The sequence below is a fragment of the Sceloporus occidentalis genome, unplaced genomic scaffold (assembly GCF_023333645.1).
Source record: "Sceloporus occidentalis isolate IW3139 unplaced genomic scaffold, rSceOcc1.0.p SCAF_5, whole genome shotgun sequence".
In the NCBI taxonomy this organism is placed as follows: domain Eukaryota; kingdom Metazoa; phylum Chordata; class Lepidosauria; order Squamata; family Phrynosomatidae; genus Sceloporus; species Sceloporus occidentalis.
In genome coordinates this window covers 114,797,234-114,820,437 of record NW_028316985.1, presented here as the reverse complement: position 1 = coordinate 114,820,437, position 23,204 = coordinate 114,797,234, and the positions used below count along the sequence as shown (strand labels likewise).

The following is a 23,204-nucleotide window of genomic DNA, read 5'->3' as shown; positions in this document are numbered from 1 at the left end:
CCTTTTTTTAATTTCCTTCTTATTTTGTATTTCCTGCCTCAGGAGGCTGCAGTGTGCAAATGGAGCCACGGGAGGGCGACAGAGAGCAAGAGATGAGGCCCTGTTTTATCTTATATGATATAGTATTAATATTATATAGGACCCCTCAATGGCCACCTGGTCCAAACCCCTTCTGTTATGCAGGGATACATAGCACCACAGGATTTCAAAGGACCCCTGAAGGTCCGCCTGGTCCAAACCCCTTCAGTCATGGGGGAAACATAGCACCCCAGCATTATTAAGTACCCCTGAAAGGCCGCCTGGTCCAACCCGCCTTCTGTCAAGGAAGGATACATAGCCCCACAGATTCTGAAAGGACCCTCAAAGGCCACCTAGTTCAAACCTCTTCTGTCACCTGGGCACAGATTTATATGGAGAACTTCCACCAAACTACTTGGAAGAATAATGGCAGAAAAATTCAATCCTCTGTTTTCTAAAGTATAATAAAAGCCAGCCTCTGTCTGGGAGAGAAAAAGACAACAGAAAGGTGGAATAAGAGATTTCTTCAAGACAGGAGTTACTGGCCACAACTCCAGAATGGGATTTTAGAGAACTCTAGGACTTGCTTTGCTCTGGTGCCACAACCAACTACAGTTCCCAGAATTCCATAGCATGGAGCCATGGCAGTTAAAGGGGTGCCAAACTGGGTTGTTTCTGCAGTGCAGATGCATGCAGCCTAAGTGTGCTTGAGAAGTGATCAGACACACCTTCAGCCTAGCTGCACCACATTGTTAAAAACAAACCATGAGCTTAAGTTTTTGGGGCACATACATGCCCATAATGCACATAACACAGTATTGTAGCAAGCTGATCGGTGGGAATTATTTCAGATGCACTTCCTTTACCAGTTCCCTTTCTCCCCCTTTCTCTTTGGCTCTCTCCTAAGTGACCATAAAGAAATGCTAAAAACAACCATTTATCCAGGCCACCTCTTTCTCATCTGGGCCTGGCTCTTTCCCTGAGCTGCTAAACAGCAGGCAGAGACCTAAGCAGATGAAGGTCTCATGGCCTGAAAGTTTGAAGCCCCTTTTCCAGTCTTCAAGATGAGGAGGAGGAATCTCAGGGCTGCAGCACTGTCTTGAAAAGAGTGCATGGGTTCTTTCCCCATTTATTAGACTTTTGCATTTTTTATTATTTGAATGGCACACTTAGTGCAATTGTGGGTGATGCTTAATACATCTTCCTTAATTACATCAGCAGATCCTGCCCTCTATAACAGTTTTGGCACTGAAATCTGGGCCTAGGCTATCCAGGGCCTCACTACCACTGTCTTTTAAATCACATTGTGCAATTCGGTTTGAACCGGTTCAAATGACCCTGGTTTGGGGTCATGCACCAGACCCATTTAACCCGCATCTTTTTGACGCTGATGTTTTCAGTGTCTTTTTAGATAAATCAATTCTGCGCAAGTGTGAACCAGATACGGATCTGATCAGAATCGGTTTAAATTTGCCCTTTGGCTGGCTGGAACCAATTCATTTGTGAATGGGAACCACGACTGAGTTATTTTACAGGGGAAAAAATGCCATCAGGGCAAATGTAGTGCAAACCACGCTCTGCTGTCAAATCAATCCATCAATTCGGATCGCAAACCACTTTTTTGTAAGTGGGAATGAGGCCCAGGATAACCTGGCAACAACCCTAGGGAAGGTATGAGTAGTTTCTGGCAGGTACCAGTGACCTTTGCCTTGTAGCATCACAACCCCTAAAAAAGGTCCCCTTTGGTTATATAAATATTTTCTACATCTATTCCTCTCTAACATTTTCCCCATCCAAAAAGATTTTTTATTGTATTTAGGTCCTGACTTTCTCATAGTGTGTGATGAGAGGGAATCAGATCCACAGCGAACTCCTTACCTTCAGCAATCATACAGGAAACAAGCGCAGAATGATGATGCTCTGTTACGGTGGGCTGATCTCCCTCACTGCAAATAAATCAGCAGTGAATCAAGAAAATTCATATCTTCTTATCCACTCTCATTTCACTTCCTTCCAATATACTATTCCTTCTGTGGTGAGGTGTCATTGCAGGAAGCATTTTGTTACGAAGGAATGGATTACAGATTGGAGATGGTGCCTTTATAAGGAATGTTTGTACTCTGAACAAGACGGCTGGAAATTTAAATCAAGAGAGATGCTTTTTAATTAGTTTTCTTATATGCAACTTAAGGGCAGATTTAATCAAGATGAGAGAAATGCCGCAACAGAGGTTGGAGAAAATTAATTTTATTTAAAATCGCATAAAGACAATGAACGTGTAATTTTAAAAGTGTACCAATTATTTTTTAAATTAGACACAGACGATGAAGCTGTAAAGGAGGACATAAGATGGGCCCAAAATTTGGGGCATAATGTCCAAATGGGCAATGCCCATATGGGAAAAAATATGGTCTAAAGAAATAAAATTTACTTTGAACCATAAATTAAATTGAGATGATTTCCAGAAGGTACCTAACCCCAAATAAGTTATCAAAAATGTCAGTAAATGTTTGAATCCAATGTGAGGGATGTCACGACAAGGCGGGCGCCTTCTTTCATCCGTGGTGGACTTGTCAGAAGGCACAAAGTTCTTGGCGTAAGATTTATATGTTAATTGAAAACATTTTAAAGGCAGATTGTGTAATGCTGCTAGAAATGTTTCTGTCGGGCAGTATGGATAAAGAACTAGATAATAAATATGGATTGCTTTTTTTGATACACGATAAGAACAGCAATTTGCACAAACCTGGAAATGGATGAGACACTGATGACAGAATGGATTGTTAAGGTTGCTGAGTTAGCCCAAATTGCCAGATTAATGTGGGCTCTAAAGGATAAGGCAAATGAAGCTATTTTTTTTTAATATTGGAACCCGTTTATAACAATAAGAAATCTAATGATGTAATAATTTGTGGTTATGATTACTAATTTTAGTAGGAGTACTTAGTTGCATCTGTAATGGTGGAATAACATATTTATTTTTATCTTTTTCTTTTCCTTACAGTTAAGATTGAGCGGGTCAGAGCCCTATATCTTTCCCCCCCTTCTTTCTCGCTTTATTTTCTGTATGTATTTTCTGAATGTATATCATTTTTATTTTGATTGTATACTAGATTGTTTAGTGTCAAAAATCAATCAATCAATCAATTGCAAAATACTATTCATTCTCTCCCTCCCCATCAAAATTATCACATTGATCCCGGCGTCTTGCGCCGTTCAAGCAAGAATTGAAAAACAAAAGAAACCAGAGTTTAATAACAGATGTTCCTTTACGATATAAACTGCTGTGGCTGTTTTGAATCCGGGCAGGGGGATGACAATTTGATTTTGACAACATCAATAAAGCCAGGTATGTGACAATATAGGAGGGAGCAATTTAATTTGCGTTGAAATAAATATTAGACATACAAAGTGTCTGGAATGAAAGAGGGTCACAATAAATTACAAGGGGAGACGTTTTACTCCACCACTGCAGCAAGCCCTTGGTAGTTCCAATTTCAGGCCATGGAATTTATCATTTCTGCTGATTTAAGCAGAACTCCAAACAAATATGGATCTCGGTGCTTACTTTCACAGGTACAAGAATGGATAATTTACTGTAGTGATCCAATTTGTAAATCAGTAGGGGCCACTAAATTGCAGCATAAAAAAGAAAGAGTGAATGAGGTCCTTTTTTCTTTGTGTCAGCAGGCTGCAATGATTATGTTTATTAGATTTCCTTGAAAGGGTTTCACATTTTCTCAAATATGCAGGAGAACTATTTCCCCTCTGAGGCCGGCATTAGCATTTTGCACTTGAGGCTTCGAAGACAGGGAAAATGATGAATTTTTCAATTTAATGTTTTTCCCTTCATCTTTATGTTCAGTCCTGTGGCACCTGGAGTTCAATGACAATCTACTAACTAAAAATGGTTGTTACTAGAGATGGCAAGATACTCCACACAGAAATCTTTGGAATGTGTAGTATATTCCAACAAACCCACCCTCCCCAAACTAGTACCTTCTCGATACAACTCCCATCACCCACCCATGTGTCTATACTGTCTGGGGCTGATGAAAGAACCCATGCTCCAAGAAGTTGCTCATAGAAGAATAAAAACCTGTTAAGTGTAAAAGCCGAGAAGCCAGGCTGCCTACTCCAGTTGGATGAAGTCAAGCAGGTAGTGCTCAAGAGATTGAATATACTCAACTATAAATCGACTCATGTATAAGTTGAGGGCAGGTTTGGGGGCCTAAATTATGTGTTTTGACATAACCCATGGAGAAGTCAAGGGCAAAACTTAGGGGCATATAATGAAAGGTGTAAAGGACAAAGCACAGGAAAACGATGGCAAAGAACTTACAAAATTCCAGCAGAGTGCTCACCCTAAAAGCTGGATGGATGAGGAGGGAACTTCAGTAAATTGTGGCTGTGCGATGTCGGGGTGACTAGGCACAGGCAGGGCTAAGAAAATCACACACGTCAAAAGCAATGAAAAGGCAAAGAAAATGGCAACTGAGTTAGCAGCGATTATAGCCTTTAAACATTAATGTGATAATGTGCTAACTTTGCCTGGTTTAACACAGAAAAGCTGACATAAACAAATGTCTTATTCAAATCATTCAAGGCGTAATTCATCTCGGCGCTTCTTTGAAGGGAAGCACCAAAGATCTGCCACTGCCTCCATTTTCCTGCCCAGGCATTCAAAAAAGCTCAGAAGTGCCAGGGAGAGTAGCAGCGGTCGGTGTTCGTTTTAGGTTGTCCTAGGGCAGACTAATAAGCTCTCATCTTTTGCCACTCTTACCCAAAGAAAGAGATGGTTCACACATATATATATATATATATATATATATATATATATATATATATAGCTAGAGTACTTACAGTGACCTGTAAGAAACTGACCTAGGATTTGGGAGTTATTTTTATGCCTCAAATTTCTAGACTTATACATGTGCCTTCCTCTGAAAGTTGGGTCCCTCAACAAGGCCACAATCTCTACAATACCCAATAGTTGATGAATGAGATTCCCCATTGATCAGCTCTGGTTACATGCCATGCCTTCTGTTAGATTACTTAATGCAAGCAGGATTTCCCAACATGAGCCAAAGTAGCAGGCAAGACTGTTTCACAACCATTTGCCAGATCAGGCTGACAACATGTCTGACACTGTGCACTCAGTTCACTCTATTTAGTGCTATACTGAGTGAAAGCAGATCGTATTCTGTAACTGAAACAAAGGCTAAATGTGCATCATTTCACTTGCTCCCGTCTAGTCCTTCCCTCTCCTGTCAACATTTATGTTATTTCTCAAGCAGGGATGTCCTTCTACTAAATTGTTCCATAAAGAGCCAAATACATTGGTTAACATTGTTTGGTAGCATTACTACCAAAGTTTCTAAGCCATTTCTAGTGGCCTGAAAAAGTTGGCAGAGTATCCATTACTTCCACTCAGGGGGGAAAGAAAACTCATACCCCGGCCAGCACTCCGCACAACTAGGATTAGCATACTTATATTTGGATTATGTATGCTATATACAGTTGTGAATCTGAATGTTAGCTGTCCCCACATAACAAGGAATCTTCTTCCCCAACGGGATGTATATACTTTCCTCTCAACAGCCATCCCCACTAAAAGCACTCCATCTCCCGAGTCTGAAATTTCCAAAGCATTTTCAACTCAAGAAAGTTGGAGAAGCAGTTTCAATGTTCTTGGCTGTTCCTAAAAGGATATCTCTCAGAAATGTGTGAGTGCAAGAACAGGAAAAGTATAGAATCAAGTAGTGATTCTTAAAAAGGAAGAGGATTCTGATAGTATCTCGGTACACATTTTTAAGCAAGTTGTTAGTCTTTCTGGCAACAAAGATAGTAGTGTCCCACACATGTAATTCTGAGATTTCAAAAATCAGAGGGATGAAGATTTTCAATGGTAGGGGGCAGGACTGCTGCATCTGAGTCTCATTTGCAGTAACAAAACCAGAATTATGAAAACAGAAAATACGTATAACTTGTGCAAATTAAAAACAGAAATTATGCAAATAAAAAAAAAATAAAGCTAATGAAAGTAGCTTTGCAAATGTAACTTCTATGAGTTATACAGGATTCAGGTGAGCAACTGTAGAGAACAAAATGAAGACACTGCATCTCTGAACAAGAATTCTGCCTCCCCATGAAATTTTCCTTGTCTCTCAATTTCTAGCATCACAGAGAATAAGACACACCTCAAACTCTTTATATTTACATTCCCTTGGTTACTTTGCTTGCCTCATTCCTTTGGATGGCTAAACTGTGTTTCTAAATGCTCAACTGAAGTTTTAATCTATTGCATTGCTGGAAATTTGGGGAATTAATTTTTCACAGGGGAGCGGGAATTCTTAGAGGGAGCAACACCCACATTTTGTCCCATCTCCAGCCGATGGTAGTTATCTCCAATAGGATCTAGCATTCAATTTTGCTGGACCATTTTACGTACAGTACAAAGTATACAACACTCTGACCATAAAGAAGGGATGGCGAATAAGTGGCCATTCAGATATAGGATTGCACCCCTTATCAGTAGTCAGCCCAGTTCAGATGGGGAATATGAGAGTTACAATCTAGCATGAGCAGGAAGGTCACGCATTTCCCACTCCTGCCACAGAACATGAAAACAGTATCTTCTCCTGTTTAAAACCCTTTGAGTATATTTTAAATACGCCCAGACTACATGTGAGTGCTGGAAGGTATTGGGAGACTTTTCCTCTTAAACAGCTGATCAACAAACTACTTTTGAAAACTGTTTCACTATGGAATGAAAGACGGTAGTCTAAACTTTAGCTGGACTACTCCCAAGATCCTTGTTGGAACATAAGTCAATTTTGGGTGCCAATCTTTGTATAAAGAGCATACAGTATATGAAATTTATTTAGCTGTGAATCCTACAACATAAATCCACAATCTAGAAGTCGTCCAAGATATCTCAAACATACTCCTCCATAAGATAAAATGTTCATTGTCAGGAATACAGACTCCCATCTAGCAAAAGATCTGTGTGCATTGTGGATGAAAACTGAATGCCTGTAACTATCTGAACTGTTATAAGCCAAACATAAATCCAGTTGAATTCCTGAATGAGAATGCAGATGTACATTCAGGCTGATGCGTTGTGTCCCAAATAGGTAAATGAGAATCTGTTCTGCTCCCCACCCCCATTAGAAAAACATGCTCGGCTTCATGTTCCCAGTATTATAGTATAACAAGAGTGGGAAGGGTCACACACTCCATGCCAGCCTACTGCTGAAACATTCACTTTATTGCTACAGAAATGTTAGCTTTTATAAAATCCTGAAAACAGGGTAAAGAGCCTAGATGAGAACTGTGTTAAGCCTTCCTGCACACACATATGCATCTTCTTCATAAAGTCGCCAGAGCCAAAAAGCCTAAAGGAGCACAATCAAGTAGCATCATTTTAACCCAATTTTAAAATCACTGCATGTGTCCAAAACTTGAGGCTTAGCAAGCAAAGTACAAGGCCAGCTATTAACAAGTTAATGAATCAGTTAAATTTAAATAGAATTCACATTCTATTAGGGAAAAAAATAAAACTAGATTTTTTAAAGCAGTGGTGTAATTCCCATATAGCATATCATTTCATGCAGTTATGAGACCAAAGAGTTACGAAGCATCTTAGAGGAATGACTGAATAATGCTGAGGCAAGTAATTCCTCGATCCTAAAATACAGATTCTTGAAAGGAGGGAATTCGATCTTCATTACTAGCAGGAAGCAAATATCCCAGTGCCTTCTACTTCCATTGTAATGAATGAAGGAAAAGAAACAAATACATGTACATACCTGTTTCCTGCAAGCTCCCATCAGATATTATAGTGGAAGATGAAAGCAGGTGCATACATGCTCATTGGCCCTTTTTTTTAATGCCCACCTCCTATTTTCCATTATATCAAAAGATTTTTTTTCCCAGTCAGGCTTAGCACATACTTACTTGAAAGTAGCTCCCATAAACTCAGCAGGAAGTACATCCAAGAAAATACACAGGACTGGGTTACAATGGTGCTGAAAATCATGGCTGAGTTACAGCCATGAGTTACTTACTATGCAAAAGTTTTCAAAACATGTCACAGTAACGGGCTGCATCTGAGAGAGATGAGCACTTTTTTTTATTATTCCTGCCTAGTATACATTAACCATGAAGCCTGAAATAAAACTGTTCCCAAATTATATTATTACAGATTACACCTGGGATAAATGTGCAGCATGTAGAAAAAGCACATTAGGAAAGGTTCAAGGATAGGTTTTTCACTGGGATACTAGTTGTCTACATCAAGAGTTAAAGTAGGAAGAAAGGAACAAAAGCTGCAACCTGCCTGCATCTTAAAATACAGGATCAGCTTCGTCAAATGATGAGCAGTTTGGCTAAATTGGACTTTTTTTTCCTTTTAAAACAAAACAGGCAAGCTAAGCATTGTGCAGCAACTGAGCTAAAAATGCTTCTCAGTGTTCAAGATACTGTTCATTATGCAACTCAGACAACCAGGGTATTCCAATTAATGTGCCAAACCAACCAAACCAGTTTTGATTTCTTGGTATCCTGAAACGCATTTCGCTAGACTTCAGTATTAGATCACCTCTCTACCTGGGAACAAAATAGCCATACTTTAGTAACTGTAGCCTTTCTTCAATACAGCTGTAGATGATAATTGCTCCTCTGTTCTAAACAAGTGTCCCTTTTGCAAGATAGCAGCTGTGCACACAAGAAACCTAGAGGCCTCAGCAATGCCATGTTCCCCAATCCCCTTGGTTCTCTGGCCAAGTGCAGATGGGTGGGATGGCTGAAGCAGAAGGCACATAGCCACTCTCTGTTATCATTTGGTACAGTATCTGCATAGTTGTGCATGCATACTTGGTGAATAGGATAAGGGATCTTCCATTACAGATGTTCTGCTCCTATTCAGGAGAGGATCAAGCCAATTACTTGGGAGCAAGGGCCATTGATTTCACAGTGTAATTTGACTGACAGATTGTTTTTAGTACTATGGCATTAAGTCATTTCAGGTGGTTGTGTGGCGTTGAAATGATAGCCTATTGGAATGAAGTTTTAAAATTATCTTAACGGGGCAATGATACTTTAATTTATTTTGGAAATAAACAAAACGTCCATCTTTGTTATTTTAGATTTTTTTAAAGAGTGGCATTTTTATGAGTCCTGCTTTTGGAAGACAGCAAAAAACAGTAGAGTGCTCAGGTGGTCTAGAGAAATATTTACACAGAAACGTGACGTTTGTGACAGAGTGGAGAGCTTTTCATTTCAAAAGCATTGAATAAATCAGATCCACAAAATTAGATGTTTAGTGCTATTGTTCACCTTCAGAGCAAATGCAAATTGATTCGTACCGATTACAATGATTTATTCAATTGCGTTAACTGGTTTCACTTACTGAATGGAAAAAGTACTGACTCAAATGCACCACATGTGTAGATATTCCAACTGCTACCCCTATGAAGCTACTATTTATGCTGTGGCAACATCTTACAGCTCGTCAGACATAGTCGAGCTAGCACCGCTCGGCATTTTTTCTTTCTGAGTGAGCATTTTTGTTCAGTATCAATGAGAACCTACTGGAGAGCAAATAAGCCATATTATACAATGCAGAATTTTGCTTCTTTTTTGCATTGAAAAGCATTTGTCTAATATTTATCTTCCACAAAGCACAGAAACATCATCTTGAAAAACAAGGGCTTGTTGTTGTTGTTTTAGACACATAGAATACAATTCACAGAACAGGTTCTTGGAAGGAAACAACATTTTTCATACAACCACGATTGAGATGTATAAATCACCAGCAGAAAGACCAGCTGCTCCGAATGTTCATTAGACACATGGATGCACATTTCCAGTGCTGGCTATGCAACTGTTGGTGCCAATCTGCTTATAAATGAAATGCTGCTGATACAGAGTCTTCGTACAAATACAGGGCAGGAAGGTTTCATTATGACATGTTCAACAACAATCCGCAGTTCCGTGAAGAGAGTTCTAAAAAAAGAACAGGTTTTTCTTCAAGAACAATTTAACTTTGCAAAATGTCAAACAAAACTAAATCCTGATGACAGCATTTCTTAAAACAAGAGAATAGGATTGTAATCCTATGCTCATTTACCTGGGAGTAAGCCTCACTGAATTTAAAGGAACTTATTTCTGGGCATGCATAGGACCGTGTTGCCAACGACATATTAAACAGTACTCCATGTAGCAGGGCTCTCAGGTAATAGGTACTGACTGGATTGGAGTCAAAATTGGGCTATGGGAGAGTTATTGCCATATTCATGGGAAAACCAACATTCACAGAAGTACAAAAAAGTTTTACAAATTAAAAAGAAGAAGTACAAAAAACTGTAAAACAGAGATTATGGTGGCAAACTTTTTTTTTAAAAAAAATCCAATTAAGGATATTTGGTAACTATCAAGAAAAAATTGAGTCAGAAAAGAGAATGCAAGAGAGGGGCTCAAACTGAGAAGCCAGGAAAATGTTACAGCTGGCATATGAAGTCCTGTTAAGATGTTATACTGCAACATTTTGTTACAGTTCCTCTTGTCCTCTGAAATATCTGCTCCAGCCTGGTTTTAATGTGTAAAATATACAGAGCTCTAGGAAATGTATCAGCTGAAGTTGAGACTTTTGTTCAGACTGTACTGTCAGACCACTGCCCCAAAGAGCTAGCTAAGTGGAAATGCCAGGAATTAAATTTGGGACTTTTGGTATGCATGTGCTCTACAACTAAGTCATGGCCTTCCCACCATGTATTTACTTGCATAATAACTTCCTGCTGCATATTTTGAAAAAGTGGAAGGAATTTGAATGTTGGTTATCATTTTACATTGCAATAACCATAATATAATTATTGTAGTCCATTATAAAGCAACACCTAGGAACCAGCTTCTTAAGTATTATATTTCTAGCATGCAGGAATAACTGCATGAATACAGATAAACCTAATTAGATTCTTACCGGCAATAAGGATTTCTTCGGGAGGAATAACGAAGTGTAAGAAACCTGTAATAAATGAAAGGCTGCAGCAAGCTTCCCTGCCCACTGCAAGAACAAAAGGAAAAAGGAGGTGAGTGAAGATGACAGATTAAGGAGGACATCATGATTTTCAATGAATTGCAGCCTTAAATTGTTTTCATCAGTTATAGTAAAATGTTATGCTCTAACAGAAGGTGGGCAAAGTACAGCCTTTCAGATGTCACTGAACTGCAAACTCCTAGCAGCCCTGGCTAGCACAGCCAATGATGGGAAACACTGCATTTGTAGATCAATAACATCTAGAAGGTCACACTTACCCCCCAACCCTGCTCCAATATGTAATTCTGCCAAAAAGAAACATAACTTTAAAGCTTCTGTGGGAAACCAACTCAGTGATGTCATTCTCAGAAAGTAAGTGGTTCATCTTGCAAAACTGGCTTCTTCAAAATCATTGAGGATAGATGTTTATCACATCTGGTGCCCAGAATTATAGGCAGCAAATTTTGGACATTCACAAGATGGAAACACTAATATAGAATTAAGACACTACATTTCTGTCACTGAAATTACTCTTCCCAGTCTCCAACCTGTATCAATGGCAAATTTATCTGCTAGTTACAGTAAATTCCTACTCTGATCTTTAGTTTACAATCTGTAAAGTGGGATTCTCAAAAATGCACTGCAAGAGTAAGAATTACTTGACAGTGTTTATATCCTATTAATCATTTTGTGGGGACAAAAAATAACTGAAAAGCATAAGAGTTAAAATGTGTTATTTCATACCTGAAAAGCATAAACACAGTAGCTGGCATCAAGAAGATTTCATTGCAGGCTATAAATTTTAGGATATTTTGCTGATTAGCATTTAACTTGTCCAAGAGATTTTTTAGAAACAGAAGACTGTTTGAACCTCGTGCCTTTCAAGAGAGGATTTAAAAAAAAGGAACATCACGAAAAACAGCAGGTTTTAGTTTTGTGCTATTTTATACAAGGTCTAACAATGAAAAGATGTTCGGCCACATTATTTATAAACCTTTTTACGTTAACTAACTAGATTGGAGATAAGAAGCCCATGGTCCTCCAAATGCTGATGCAATTCACATCTCAACAGTCCTAAACATCAGAGCTAATACCATTAAAGAAATTGCAGATGTTTCATCAACTCATTATTAACATTTTAGTCTTATGATACTGGAAAATTACAGGCAAGATATTTGCTGGGGATTGCTCACAGTTCCAAATCTTGCCTATGGAAAGCACAGGCTCTTCGTGGAATTAATAGAACTTGTCTGTAATTTGCAAGCATCAAATTACAAACAATAGTGGGCTTTTGTCTTGCCAATGGAGGCTCACATTGGACCACGTGCACTACTCACAAAGTGAGCTGAGAGGGGAGGAAAGGTGTCAAGTAGACAACAGCAGCTTGCTTGGGACTGGGTGCCTTTTCCCCCTCTCTGAGACTGTGCACCATCTTTGATTGTGCAATCTTTGATCACTGTCCAACCATGCAGGTGCAGAACCCCCTGCAGAAAGTATCATGGGCAGCAGTGGTGGCAATGACTGCTGCTCAGGCTGGCCTGCAAAGAAGCTCAGGCGTAGCCAGCAGCCATCCTTCTTTTCTCAAATGGTCGCAGAAGACGTAATTGTGCCCCATCCTCACTGCTGTTGCCACTTGGCCATCAGTCTTCCTTGCTCTCCACTTCTTAGCAGCTGACCAACAAGGAATCATGCCCCCCAGGGGGGGGGCAGCCTCTAGAAGGGCTGCAGAGGGAGAGATGTTTTGGAAACAGTGCTCTCCTTTACTTGGTATCAGTTGTGGCAGCAACAACACCGGACTGCCATGGCTCTTCAGGGCCAATCTGAAGCTCTGGATAAAGTGAGGCTATTCCATGGAAGCAACCCAGGTTGAGCTGTAGCTGGCAGCCTTCCTGTCTCCCCTGAGTGGCAGGTACTATATTCATGCTTATATCTGTACTTAAGCATCCACTGCTTATTTGACAGGTTAGAGACTAGAGCACAGTATGCTACAGTAATACATAATGATTCCACATTTTGACACTTTGTGCTTTTTGACATTGACATGGACCCTAACCTGTTGAATAAGCAGGGGACGCCTGTAGAATATTAAAACACAACTGAATTAAAAGCATCACAATAGGGAAAACATAGTACCCAACCATTAAGAGGCCTTTCCACAGGAACCTGCCATCTGTCAAAAGCTTGCAGGTAAGCAAACAAAGTATTTACCTGCCAAAAGAGGAATAAAAGAGAGAGGGCCAGCCTAGCCTCCCTCACCAGGGAATTCTAGGACCTAGTAGTGGACACCAAGAAGTCCTTCTTTCAGGTTTCCACCAAAAATGTCTCAGGGTGACAAGACCAAGAGAAGAGCTTCCTTTACAGATCTCAAAATCCAGATTGGCTTGTACTGTTGCTTGTGCAGAAATCATATTCAGCCCAGCATTTAACCTCTGGTTCTTCTTCCCCTACCCCACAATTTAACATGGCTTGCAGATTATCTTGAGTGACGATTGCTTCCGCAGTCACTAGTGAGCCCAGAATTCCACAGTCCTAATTCACGGTTTTACCTAGCACACTGGCTCTCAGGGCATCTCCTTCTCTATTCACCCCTGCCATGACACAACTAGAAGCAACACCTGGTGACTGACAGTCCTCCCGTCCAGCCATAAATTGGGATTTTCAAATTGCCTATGAAAAATGCCCTTATAACCTACACTGACAGTACTTATAACCTACACTAATAACTGGGTTATATGTCATTTACATACTTACATCAAGAATCTTCTTTGTGTAGGTAGCTGCATGAAGCAATGAAAAGAGCAAAACTGGGAAAATACTCACTGAAGTCAAAGTTAAAGACAATTACATCTCAAACACATGAATGAACACATATCATATAAGTTGATCTGTCAAACATCCCACCCACCTTGGAGCTCAAGCCTATGGTCTCCTCATTTGTATAAAGACTCATTCTCCCCATATAGCTGATCATATCAAAGATTCAGGAATTTATAGCTAGGCAGCTTTAATAATACCTTTGGACAAAATGCAGCATTATACACAGAAAGACAGTTCTAAAGATGGGCTACTGTTATGCCACTGAAGAAATACAGAGATCGAGTAGCTGAAAAAAGAGTTATTTGGAATAGCATTTTCCTCCAAAAAGAAGTGGTAGTCTGAGGTCCAGGCTATATGTGATGTAGCCATCATTGGCTTCATTCACAGATAAAGCAAGACAAAGATGAAAATCTTTCTTTCAATAGAAAAAGAACCAGATGGGTGATGGTACTGTACTCTGTTCGCAACATCACCATCACCACCAATCAATTGGTCCAATTACTTTTTTCTGATTGACTCTGGTATCAGACATAAGATGGAAACAAGAAGGATTCCCCCTAATCTGCAAATATATGTGTGAATAAGGAAACCATTCAAAGAAAACCATGTATGGCATAATAATTTGGCCCCTGAATTGAATCTGCATGGTCGAGGAAGTGTCATGTGGTTTGTGAATTGCTCAACTGAATCTGTTATCCATTCTCAGAACAGATGAGATTTATTATGTGTTTACCCACCCTTCCTCTGGGAGGAGAAGAGCAGCACTTTGTCATTTCCTCCCACAACAACCCTCTGAGGTCTTTTATAGTGAATGACAATGTTTGGCTGAACATCACAGAGTAAGATTTGCAACTTAGTAAAGACTGGGAACATGGTCTCCTCTGACCTTAAAAACCACTAAATAAACCACTACAGCAAACTTATAAACTATTTTGGAAGTGAAACATTACAATTATATAGAAAATACTTGTATAAAGGATACTTGTAACAGGGTAAGAATTAACAAAGATAAGGGAATACAAAAGGTAATGGCAGCTATCCTCCAACAAGGCCTGAGCCAAGAATGCTCTGCTTAACTGAAAGTGTGGTAGCCTTTGGTGAAGTCGAAGGGCGCTGGTAAGAGCATTTGCCAGCAAGGCACGTTGATAAAAACTAGCTGCTTCATGTAACCTGGGAATTATAAAAGGAAAGGTTACCATACAAACCAAAACACAGCATTACGTCTTATTCCCCTGAGCATTGCATCATAACTGCTCTACTCCTGAAGCCTGCTCTGCTACCCACAGCAAAGACATGGCTGGTATTTGTTCTGAAAGGAATTCTTTGTACTCTGCATTATTAATTTTTTTAATATGCTCTTATTTGTTGTTTCATTGGAAGAGAAAAGGTATATAAATATCATATTCCATTGAAATTTAATCTTTCAAAAAGATCTATTTACGGAAACAGATGTTCATGGGTCTGTCAGCTTGCTAGGACCGAATGTATATTATGTACATTAATTACTGATTAAACACAAATTTAATTATTACATAGGAATAAATATAAAACAGAAATAGATTTATAAAAAAAAAACCACAGTTCACCAGTATGAGAGTTAAGCACATGTCTTGATTTCTCTCACTAAAATTAAAGTAACTTATAAGTGCTAAATTTCTGGCTGGATCACATTCAGTGAGCATACATATAGGTAATATAAAGTGATGACACAGGGCTTTTAAACACTATTTATCCTTTCTACTCCAGTTCATTCCTAAGAACACTCTTTCTTTCCAGGTACTATTGTTAAGAACATGATTATACATACCCTAGAAGAGGCAGGACAAATAAAGCTGAACAGTAAACTGTAAATATCCGAGAAATCCACATTGCTGTGTCCAACTTATTAGTCATCAGAAATTGCTATAATGAAAGGGAAAGTGGTTAGTACAGAAAATGTTTGATACCAACTGTAGATGAATAAAGATCCATATCATATTAAAAAGAAACAAGATGAAGGATTCATACACCTGTATAAATTTGGCCTTTATGCACATATAAGTGTAAGCAATATGGCTAAGAGGTAAAATCTACATTGTTGTTCTCATATTTGGAGCAAGTGTGAAGCTTCTGAAGGTGGGTTTACCCTGGAGCCCTCCTTCTGTACACCATACCAGTGTTCAAGGTGCCCTGTACAACTCCCAATCAGTAGTAGCTAAGAAGCTGTCTGGAGCACTTTTATCACTTGCTGGAATAGAGCAGGAAATCCCCAAACCAATCCTCAATGCCTGTCCAAAACATAACGAAGTATAATATAACCCTTTCTTGCTCACAGCATCAAATATTTTACCTAAAGATTAAGACAAGCACTGAGTAGCTGATCTAACAAGCACTTTTTCTTTAAGTAGGCAAGGCAACAGGCATGACAGATTTATAACATGGCATGTGTTCATATACAACCTGTGGACAAGTACTCTCAGAAACTGCAAGACTTCTGCAGGTATTTCCTACAGTAACACAATATGCCCTGGCAGTACCTTTTTGTGTATAATGGTTTACTGTGGGTTATGAATAAAAATAGTAAAAGAGGTTCCTTTAGTAAATCTGCCAGTAGTCAGCCAAAAGCACACAGTCTACAAATGTATGAAAGAGCTACCAGAGTGCAATGTCTACATTTTCCCTAGAAGGTCATCTAGCATCAGGTGCAATTCAAACCTAAGGTCCCAATTCTGTGACATGACTGAATGCATAACATGCAAATAGTTGCATTAATGAAATATCACAAGCCTAGATATTATGCTGTGGTTGGTAGAAAACTACACTCATAATTTAGATAAGCACCTGTTGAAGAGTTACAAGTTGTACAAACTTATCAAATGCAGCCTTTTCAGAGAGTACAGGAATGTCACAAAAAGTTTATAAATTTGCTGGTTTTGCTGCAAAATGGAAGGGATTATCAAAAATATAGTATTAATGGAGCTACATCAGTTGTAATGGTTTGCAAGACATGTAGTCCTGGCATTAACTGTCAGACATCCCCTGGAATTACTGTATATACTCATATATGAGTCTAGAAAGGTTAGTCAAAAAATTGGCCCCCAAAAACAGAGTCGACTTATCCATGGGTCAAAGTACTGTGCTTTAATTCTTATATAAAAAAGGAACCATCCTCTGTGAAAGGCAATACCGTAATATAATCTATTCTGGAACCATTAACATCCCCTCTCTACTTTCTCATCCATCCCACCTTTAGTGTGAGCAAAAAGTTATGCCTGATGGATTTTTGTTCTTTTTTGGCATCATTTTTCTTCGCTTCATCCTTTAAATATTTTTTTCATGCCCCTAAGTTTTACTCGACTTACCCATGGGCCGCATTAAAATCTCTAATTTTGGCCCCCAAAACTGCCCTCGATTTATACATCAAGTTGACTTATAGTCAAGTACATATGGTACTTTATTTAATCTCCTGGTAAGATGGTGTTGTAAATTATGTCTAAGCAGACACCATACTTACTTATGGATTCTGCCTAAAGCCCTGCCTAGCTCTAAATCTGGTTCCCAGTGAAATGATCACATTTACTGTATACACTCATCTAATACAGGCAATTCATGACTCAAGTCTGGCAAGAGGCCGATGCCTATACCTTGTCCACCTTTCTTTCCTTCCTTCCTAATGTTCCTAGCAAATTTCCTATCATATATCCAGACAATACTACACAGTTTGGAGCTATACTCACTAAGACTGATCATTTGTTAGCAAATTGATCTTAAAAGATATAAAGCTGCTATCTGATACCTACCTACATGGAAGCAGGCCCCAATCTTGGGAATCATAGCATTCAGTAAATTTGGATAGCAATGCAAGGACATCGCTAAATCATTCTGTTTCTCTGTACATATTCTGTTCTGACAACAGCCTCTGTCAACAGAAGCCCAGAAGGCAGACCTGATTTAAACCCACACTATTTGCATGCTGTATTTCTGAAGAAGACCGTGCCAAACTAACTCTGAGAACTCCTTACCCAAGAAAACCCTATGAAATCCATGAGGTCGCCATAAGTTGAAAGGTAACCTTAAGGCCCAGACACACAGATACCACTTCTCATTAGATCACATCACAACTGTCTGTAGGGGTGCATAGAGCCCAATTTTCCCAAAATACTATCTTACTGGGACTTGGGACCAAGTATTTCCCATCATTTCTCCTTCTTACAAGGAAACAGATAGATTCAGAGATGCCCTTTTTAACCTGAGACTGGGAACTCTGGAAGGAGCCTAGCTCAGTGATACAGCACATATTTTGTCAAGCATACAGTGCCAATAACAGGAAGAACTGGAAAGGTTTCCTTTCTGAAAATCAACATGACTCACTGCCATTCAGTTTAGGCAACACTACATTAGACACACCAAAGGCTTGGTTTTGTTTAAGGCAGCATCTCCTGCAATCTGCAATCACACAAACAATTGTTGGGCAATTCAAATCTAGGTAGACTTGAATCTAGAATCCAATTTACTCCTCAAGGTTCTGCTAACAGCAGTAATAATAAGAAGAAAAAAGTAGGTTCCAAGGGAGAAAAGAGATCTTACACTGAAAAAGTTCAAAAATGGCAAAGACTTTTTAAAGAAGAGAAAGCACCGCAGTGCATTCTGAGTAACTGCCCTTTATTTTTCATGCAACAGGAAATACTGGGAAATATTGGTTGTGTAGGGATGAAAAGGGACTCCATCTACCAAATCTACCATCCAAACTAAAATTACAAGGTTCTACTCTCATCACTTTACTGTAAACTAAATTTTGGAAAGCACCCTTAAACCAAGCTTGGGGTGCTCTATGATCAGAAAAGAACACAATACACAACCACAATGAAATAAAAATGCAATGGAAATAATATGAAGAAGTGCTATATAAAAATGTCAAAAGATGTGTGAAGAAGAAACTTATGAAGATGAAATCCAAATTTTGGGAAGTGAAGTGAAAGCTGCACTCAAAGCAATTGGGAAGAATAATCATTAGGAACAGGTAAGATGCCAGTAGAACTACTACAATCCACAGAGACTGTCAAGCTTTAACTAAAATCTGTCAACAAATATGGAAAATAAAGCAGTGGCCCATAGACTTTAAGCAATCAATATACACCCCCATCCACAAAAAGAGACACAAAAGACTGCCATAATTACAGAGCCATTGCACTAATTTCCTATGCAAGCAAAAGCATGCTTAAAATTCTGCAGCAAAGACTGCTATCATGTATGGAGTGAGAAATCCCTGCGGTGCAAGCTGGATTCAGAAAAGGAAGAGGCACTAGGGACCACACAGCAAACATATGATAGCTAATGGAGCACACCAGGGAATTCCAGAAGAAAATGTGAATGTGCTTTATTGACCACAGCAAAGCCTCTGGCTGCATGGACTATGAAAAGCTATGGCTTGCGCTTAGAGGAATGGGAGTGCCACAACATCTGATTGTCCTAATGTGTAACTTGTACTCAGGACCAGAGGCTGCTGTCAGAACAGAATGCATACAGAGAAACAGAATGATTTCAAATTGACAAAGGGGTCTGGCTAGGCTGCGCACTATCACCCTATTTATTCAATCTATATGCATAAAATACTGTACGCACAGCGGGCTTGGACACAGAGGCAGGAGGAGTGATGATGGGAGGAAAGAATATTAACAATCTAAGCTATGCAAATGACACAGTACTACTAGCAGAAACAAACAAAGATTTGGAGCAATTACTGAAGAAGGTCAAGGAGGAAAGTGCCAAGGCTGGATCAATGCTGAACATTAAGAAAGCAAAAATAATGACCACGGAAATCTGCAAGAATTCACCCTAGACAATAAGAAAACTTAAAAAGTCAAAGTGTTTAAGTTCAAGTATTGATCAGAATGGAGTCTGCCATCAGGATAGCAGAAGACTAGGATTGGGAAGGGCTGCTATGAAAGAACTGGCCACTATCATAAAATGTAAAGAAAGTCCAAGCCATTGTATTCCCCATCACCATGTATAGGAAGAAAATTAACTCATTTGGGATGTGGTGCTGGAGAAGAGGCCTGAAGATACTGTGAATGGCCAAGAAGACAAACAAATGAACAGATCAAACTTGAACTCCCTCTAGAAGCCAAGACTAAACTGAGGCTTTCATATTTTAGCCACATCATGAGGAAAAATGAATCAACAGAAAAAAACAAAGAAGTTAGGAAAGGTGGAAGGCAGCAGAAAGAGAGGAAGACCACATGCCAGATGGAGAGATACAGTCAAGGAGGACATGGGCCTGCAGGACCTGAGCAGAGAGGCTGAGGACAGAGGGCCTTGGAGGTGTCTCATCCACAGGGTTGCAGTCAGTCCAGGTTGACTCTAGAGCAGCTGACAACAACTGGTTCAAAAAGCCAGTTAGTGATGGCAAACTTTTTAGGGACCAAGTGCCCAAACTAAAAGGCTTTCTGGCACTGGGTGTTACTTGGTGCCAGTGGCAGGACTTCTGGAAGGATGGGACTTCAAGGGCAGGACTTTTGCCATCCAGGGGCAGGACTTCCAGGGCAGGACTTCTTTCCCCAGGGATGGCTGGGAAGAAAAGAAACAGGTGCATGACTGTTACTCCTTTGCCCCGTTCTCTGCATACACTGAAAAATGGCTTTGCATACCATCTCTGGTACATGTGCCATAGGTTCGCTATCATAGCTATAGATGTTCAGAGACACCTTATAAAAAACGCAATGGCTTTAAAAACCTGCTCCCATGACATTCTTAGGAGGGGAAATGAGACACAGGCTACTCTACTCAGGGCTTCAAGGGAGTTCAGAGAAGTCCTTGGCTATGTCTACACTACAGATTTAACTGCCCTGGCTCAATGGTACAGAATTCTAGGATTTGTTCTTTTGTGAGACATTTAACCTTCTCTGTCAAGAGAGCTCTGGAATTCAGGATTTCATGGGACGACGCTGTGGCAGCCAAAGGGTTTGTCAGACTGGATCATTCGGTTAACAGATTGTAAACCGCTGAAGAGAGTGCTGAGTTCACTATTCAGTGGTATAGAAATATGGCTTGGGTCCAACCTACTTGCGGGATTGCCTTCTTCCTTAGGTCCTCTGGGAAGGACCTATTGCAACCAATAAAGATGAGATTGGCAGTGGTCACCCAGAGGACCTTTTCATCTACTGCTCCCAAACTGTGGAATGGCCTGTCGGAAGAGATCCATCACATTACCAGCCTTGACAGTTTCAAAAAGGCTGTCAAGGTGGATCTCTTCAGACAGACCTTCCCTGAGTAACTCACCTGGCACCCACTGATATGGGCTCTCTCTCCTAGGATGCCCCTCTCTTTGTCGTGCCATTCTTTAATTAATTTAGACACTATTTTATTACTGATTGTGAATTATGGGTTGTTGTTGGAGGGAGGGATAAAGGTCTTTTTTAATGTATTGGGAGGGTTGGGATATGGGGCTGTTTTAAATTGTGAATTTTACTCTTATGATATTTTGTTGCTGTGTTGTGTTGTAATCTGCCTTGATTCCCATGGGAAAAGGTGGAATAATAATAATAATAATAATAATAATAATGATTTTGTTGTATGTTATGTTATTGCCGTATTTTACTGTTTTATGATTTTAGTTTATTACTGTATATTGGAGGCCACCAAGGAGAGGCAGAGGCAGGGATTTCCTGCATGGCAGAATGGGGCTGGACTGGAAAAAGAGCCCTTGTGGTCTCTTCCAAGTCTATGATTCTGTGGAAATTTCTAATCTATTCTAAACGCAATTACATTCGTCCCTCCGTATTCACTGGGTTCAGGGGCACAAGACCCCTGTGAACAAAAATGCCATGTTTCTACCTGAGAGGACACCTCTCTAGGAATCTCTGGGTCCTCCAGTGCAACTCTGTGGTCAACATCCAACAGACACTGACCATAGGACTGCACTGGAGGAGCTACAAAGGCCTAGCAGAGTATTCATTCTCTTTATGAATCTCTAGGTCTTTCGGTGCAACCTTTAGTTAAAGTTGATGTTTATGTTCCAAGGAGCTCAGGGCGACCTGTTTGGGAAATGTTTTCAGGACACAGAGGATGTTGTGATTTTCAAATAAACTCTAAACAGACAGCAGATAGCTCTAGGTTGACGCAAAATTATTATTATTATGATGATTATTGTGCCACTTTTGGGGTCCCGTGTGGCTCTCTAGTCTGACCCCAAAAAGCATATCACAGACAGCCATAGTCCAGCAAATTCAAACGCATTTCTTTAGCTACATAACCCAAGCCGCAAATATGGAGGGAGCAGTGTACTATTTCCTTAGGTCTGCCTGTGCTTTCCAAACTCAGCCTCCCCAAAACAACGACCAGGCCAGGTAGGCCAGGTCAGGCGAGGGAAAGGGGCTGAGTTCCCCAAGGTGACCTAGCAGGGGCTTCTTTGGAGCTGGAGATGCCTCCCTGGAGTGGCCAGGAGGACGCCGCGAAATGGAGGCCCAAAACGATGGAGGAGGTGTAAATGTATCCATGGACCCACGCTTCTAGCTCCTGCTCAAAATGGAGGGCGTTTTAGGGGCAGGAGGTGGGAATGGATGGAGGGCACACGAACTGGAGGAGAAGCAGGCAGGCAGCCACTCACCACCGCTCCTCCTCCTCCTCCCGCTCCTGCTCCTCCTCCTCCTCCGCCCGGCATGGGGCCGTTCTGCGCCGCGTCCGCCATGGTCCCCTCGCTGGCTTCCCAAGGGCAGCCTTGGCAACCAGCACGTTAAGAACGGAAAGAAAATGGAGGACGGCGGTTATGAGGCTGATGCTGCTTCCACCGGCTGTTCTTTCCTCGCGCCGACCGGAAGAGACGGAAAAAACCTTAGACCGAGCGACCGGAACAGGATAGAACCTTCGAAGCGAACGCTAGAAAGTATGACACTTTAATGACCAATGCGCATGCACCAAACGGAGCACTTCCGGGTTATGCCCCGCGCGCCGCCAGACAGGAGTCTGGGTATTGTAGTCCTTTGCGACTAGTCTGAGGCTGCATCCACAGTGGAGAAATAACTCGGTTTGGGACTGCTTTAATTACCCTGGCTCTTTGCTATGGAATTCTGGGAGTTGGAGTTTGTTGTGGGGCCCAGAGTGGAGCGGAGCTCTGGGCCCCACAACAAACTCCAACTCCCAGAATTCCATAGCAAAGAGCCAGACAAAGAGTTAAAGCGGTGCCAAAACGGGTTATCTCTCCAGTGTGGATGCAGCCTCAGAGTCCCAAAGGACTACAATACCCAGACTCCTCCTCTATGAAGCATCAACTAGTCGCACCATGCATGGAGTCTTTTCCAAATTCCATCTCAAACACGTTCAGTTCTTAATAAATAGGCACTGTGGTAATTTTCTC

At 40.4% G+C, this 23,204-nt stretch overlaps 1 protein-coding gene across 1 annotated transcript; it reads right to left on the bottom strand.

Moving 5' to 3' along the window:
* Positions 1-5,979: 5,979 nt before the first annotated feature.
* On the bottom strand, positions 5,980-22,739 carry LOC149312685 (transmembrane protein 33). Its single transcript, XM_089525171.1, has 7 exons — positions 22,458-22,739; positions 15,681-15,775; positions 14,856-15,043; positions 13,808-13,875; positions 11,801-11,934; positions 11,000-11,083; positions 5,980-10,026 (listed from the first exon to the last, which is right to left on the bottom strand). Exons 1-7 carry the CDS (start codon positions 22,536-22,538, stop codon positions 9,897-9,899), a joined length of 780 nt encoding a protein of 259 aa, XP_089381297.1. The 5' UTR covers positions 22,539-22,739; the 3' UTR covers positions 5,980-9,896.
* Positions 22,740-23,204: the final 465 nt, after the last annotated feature.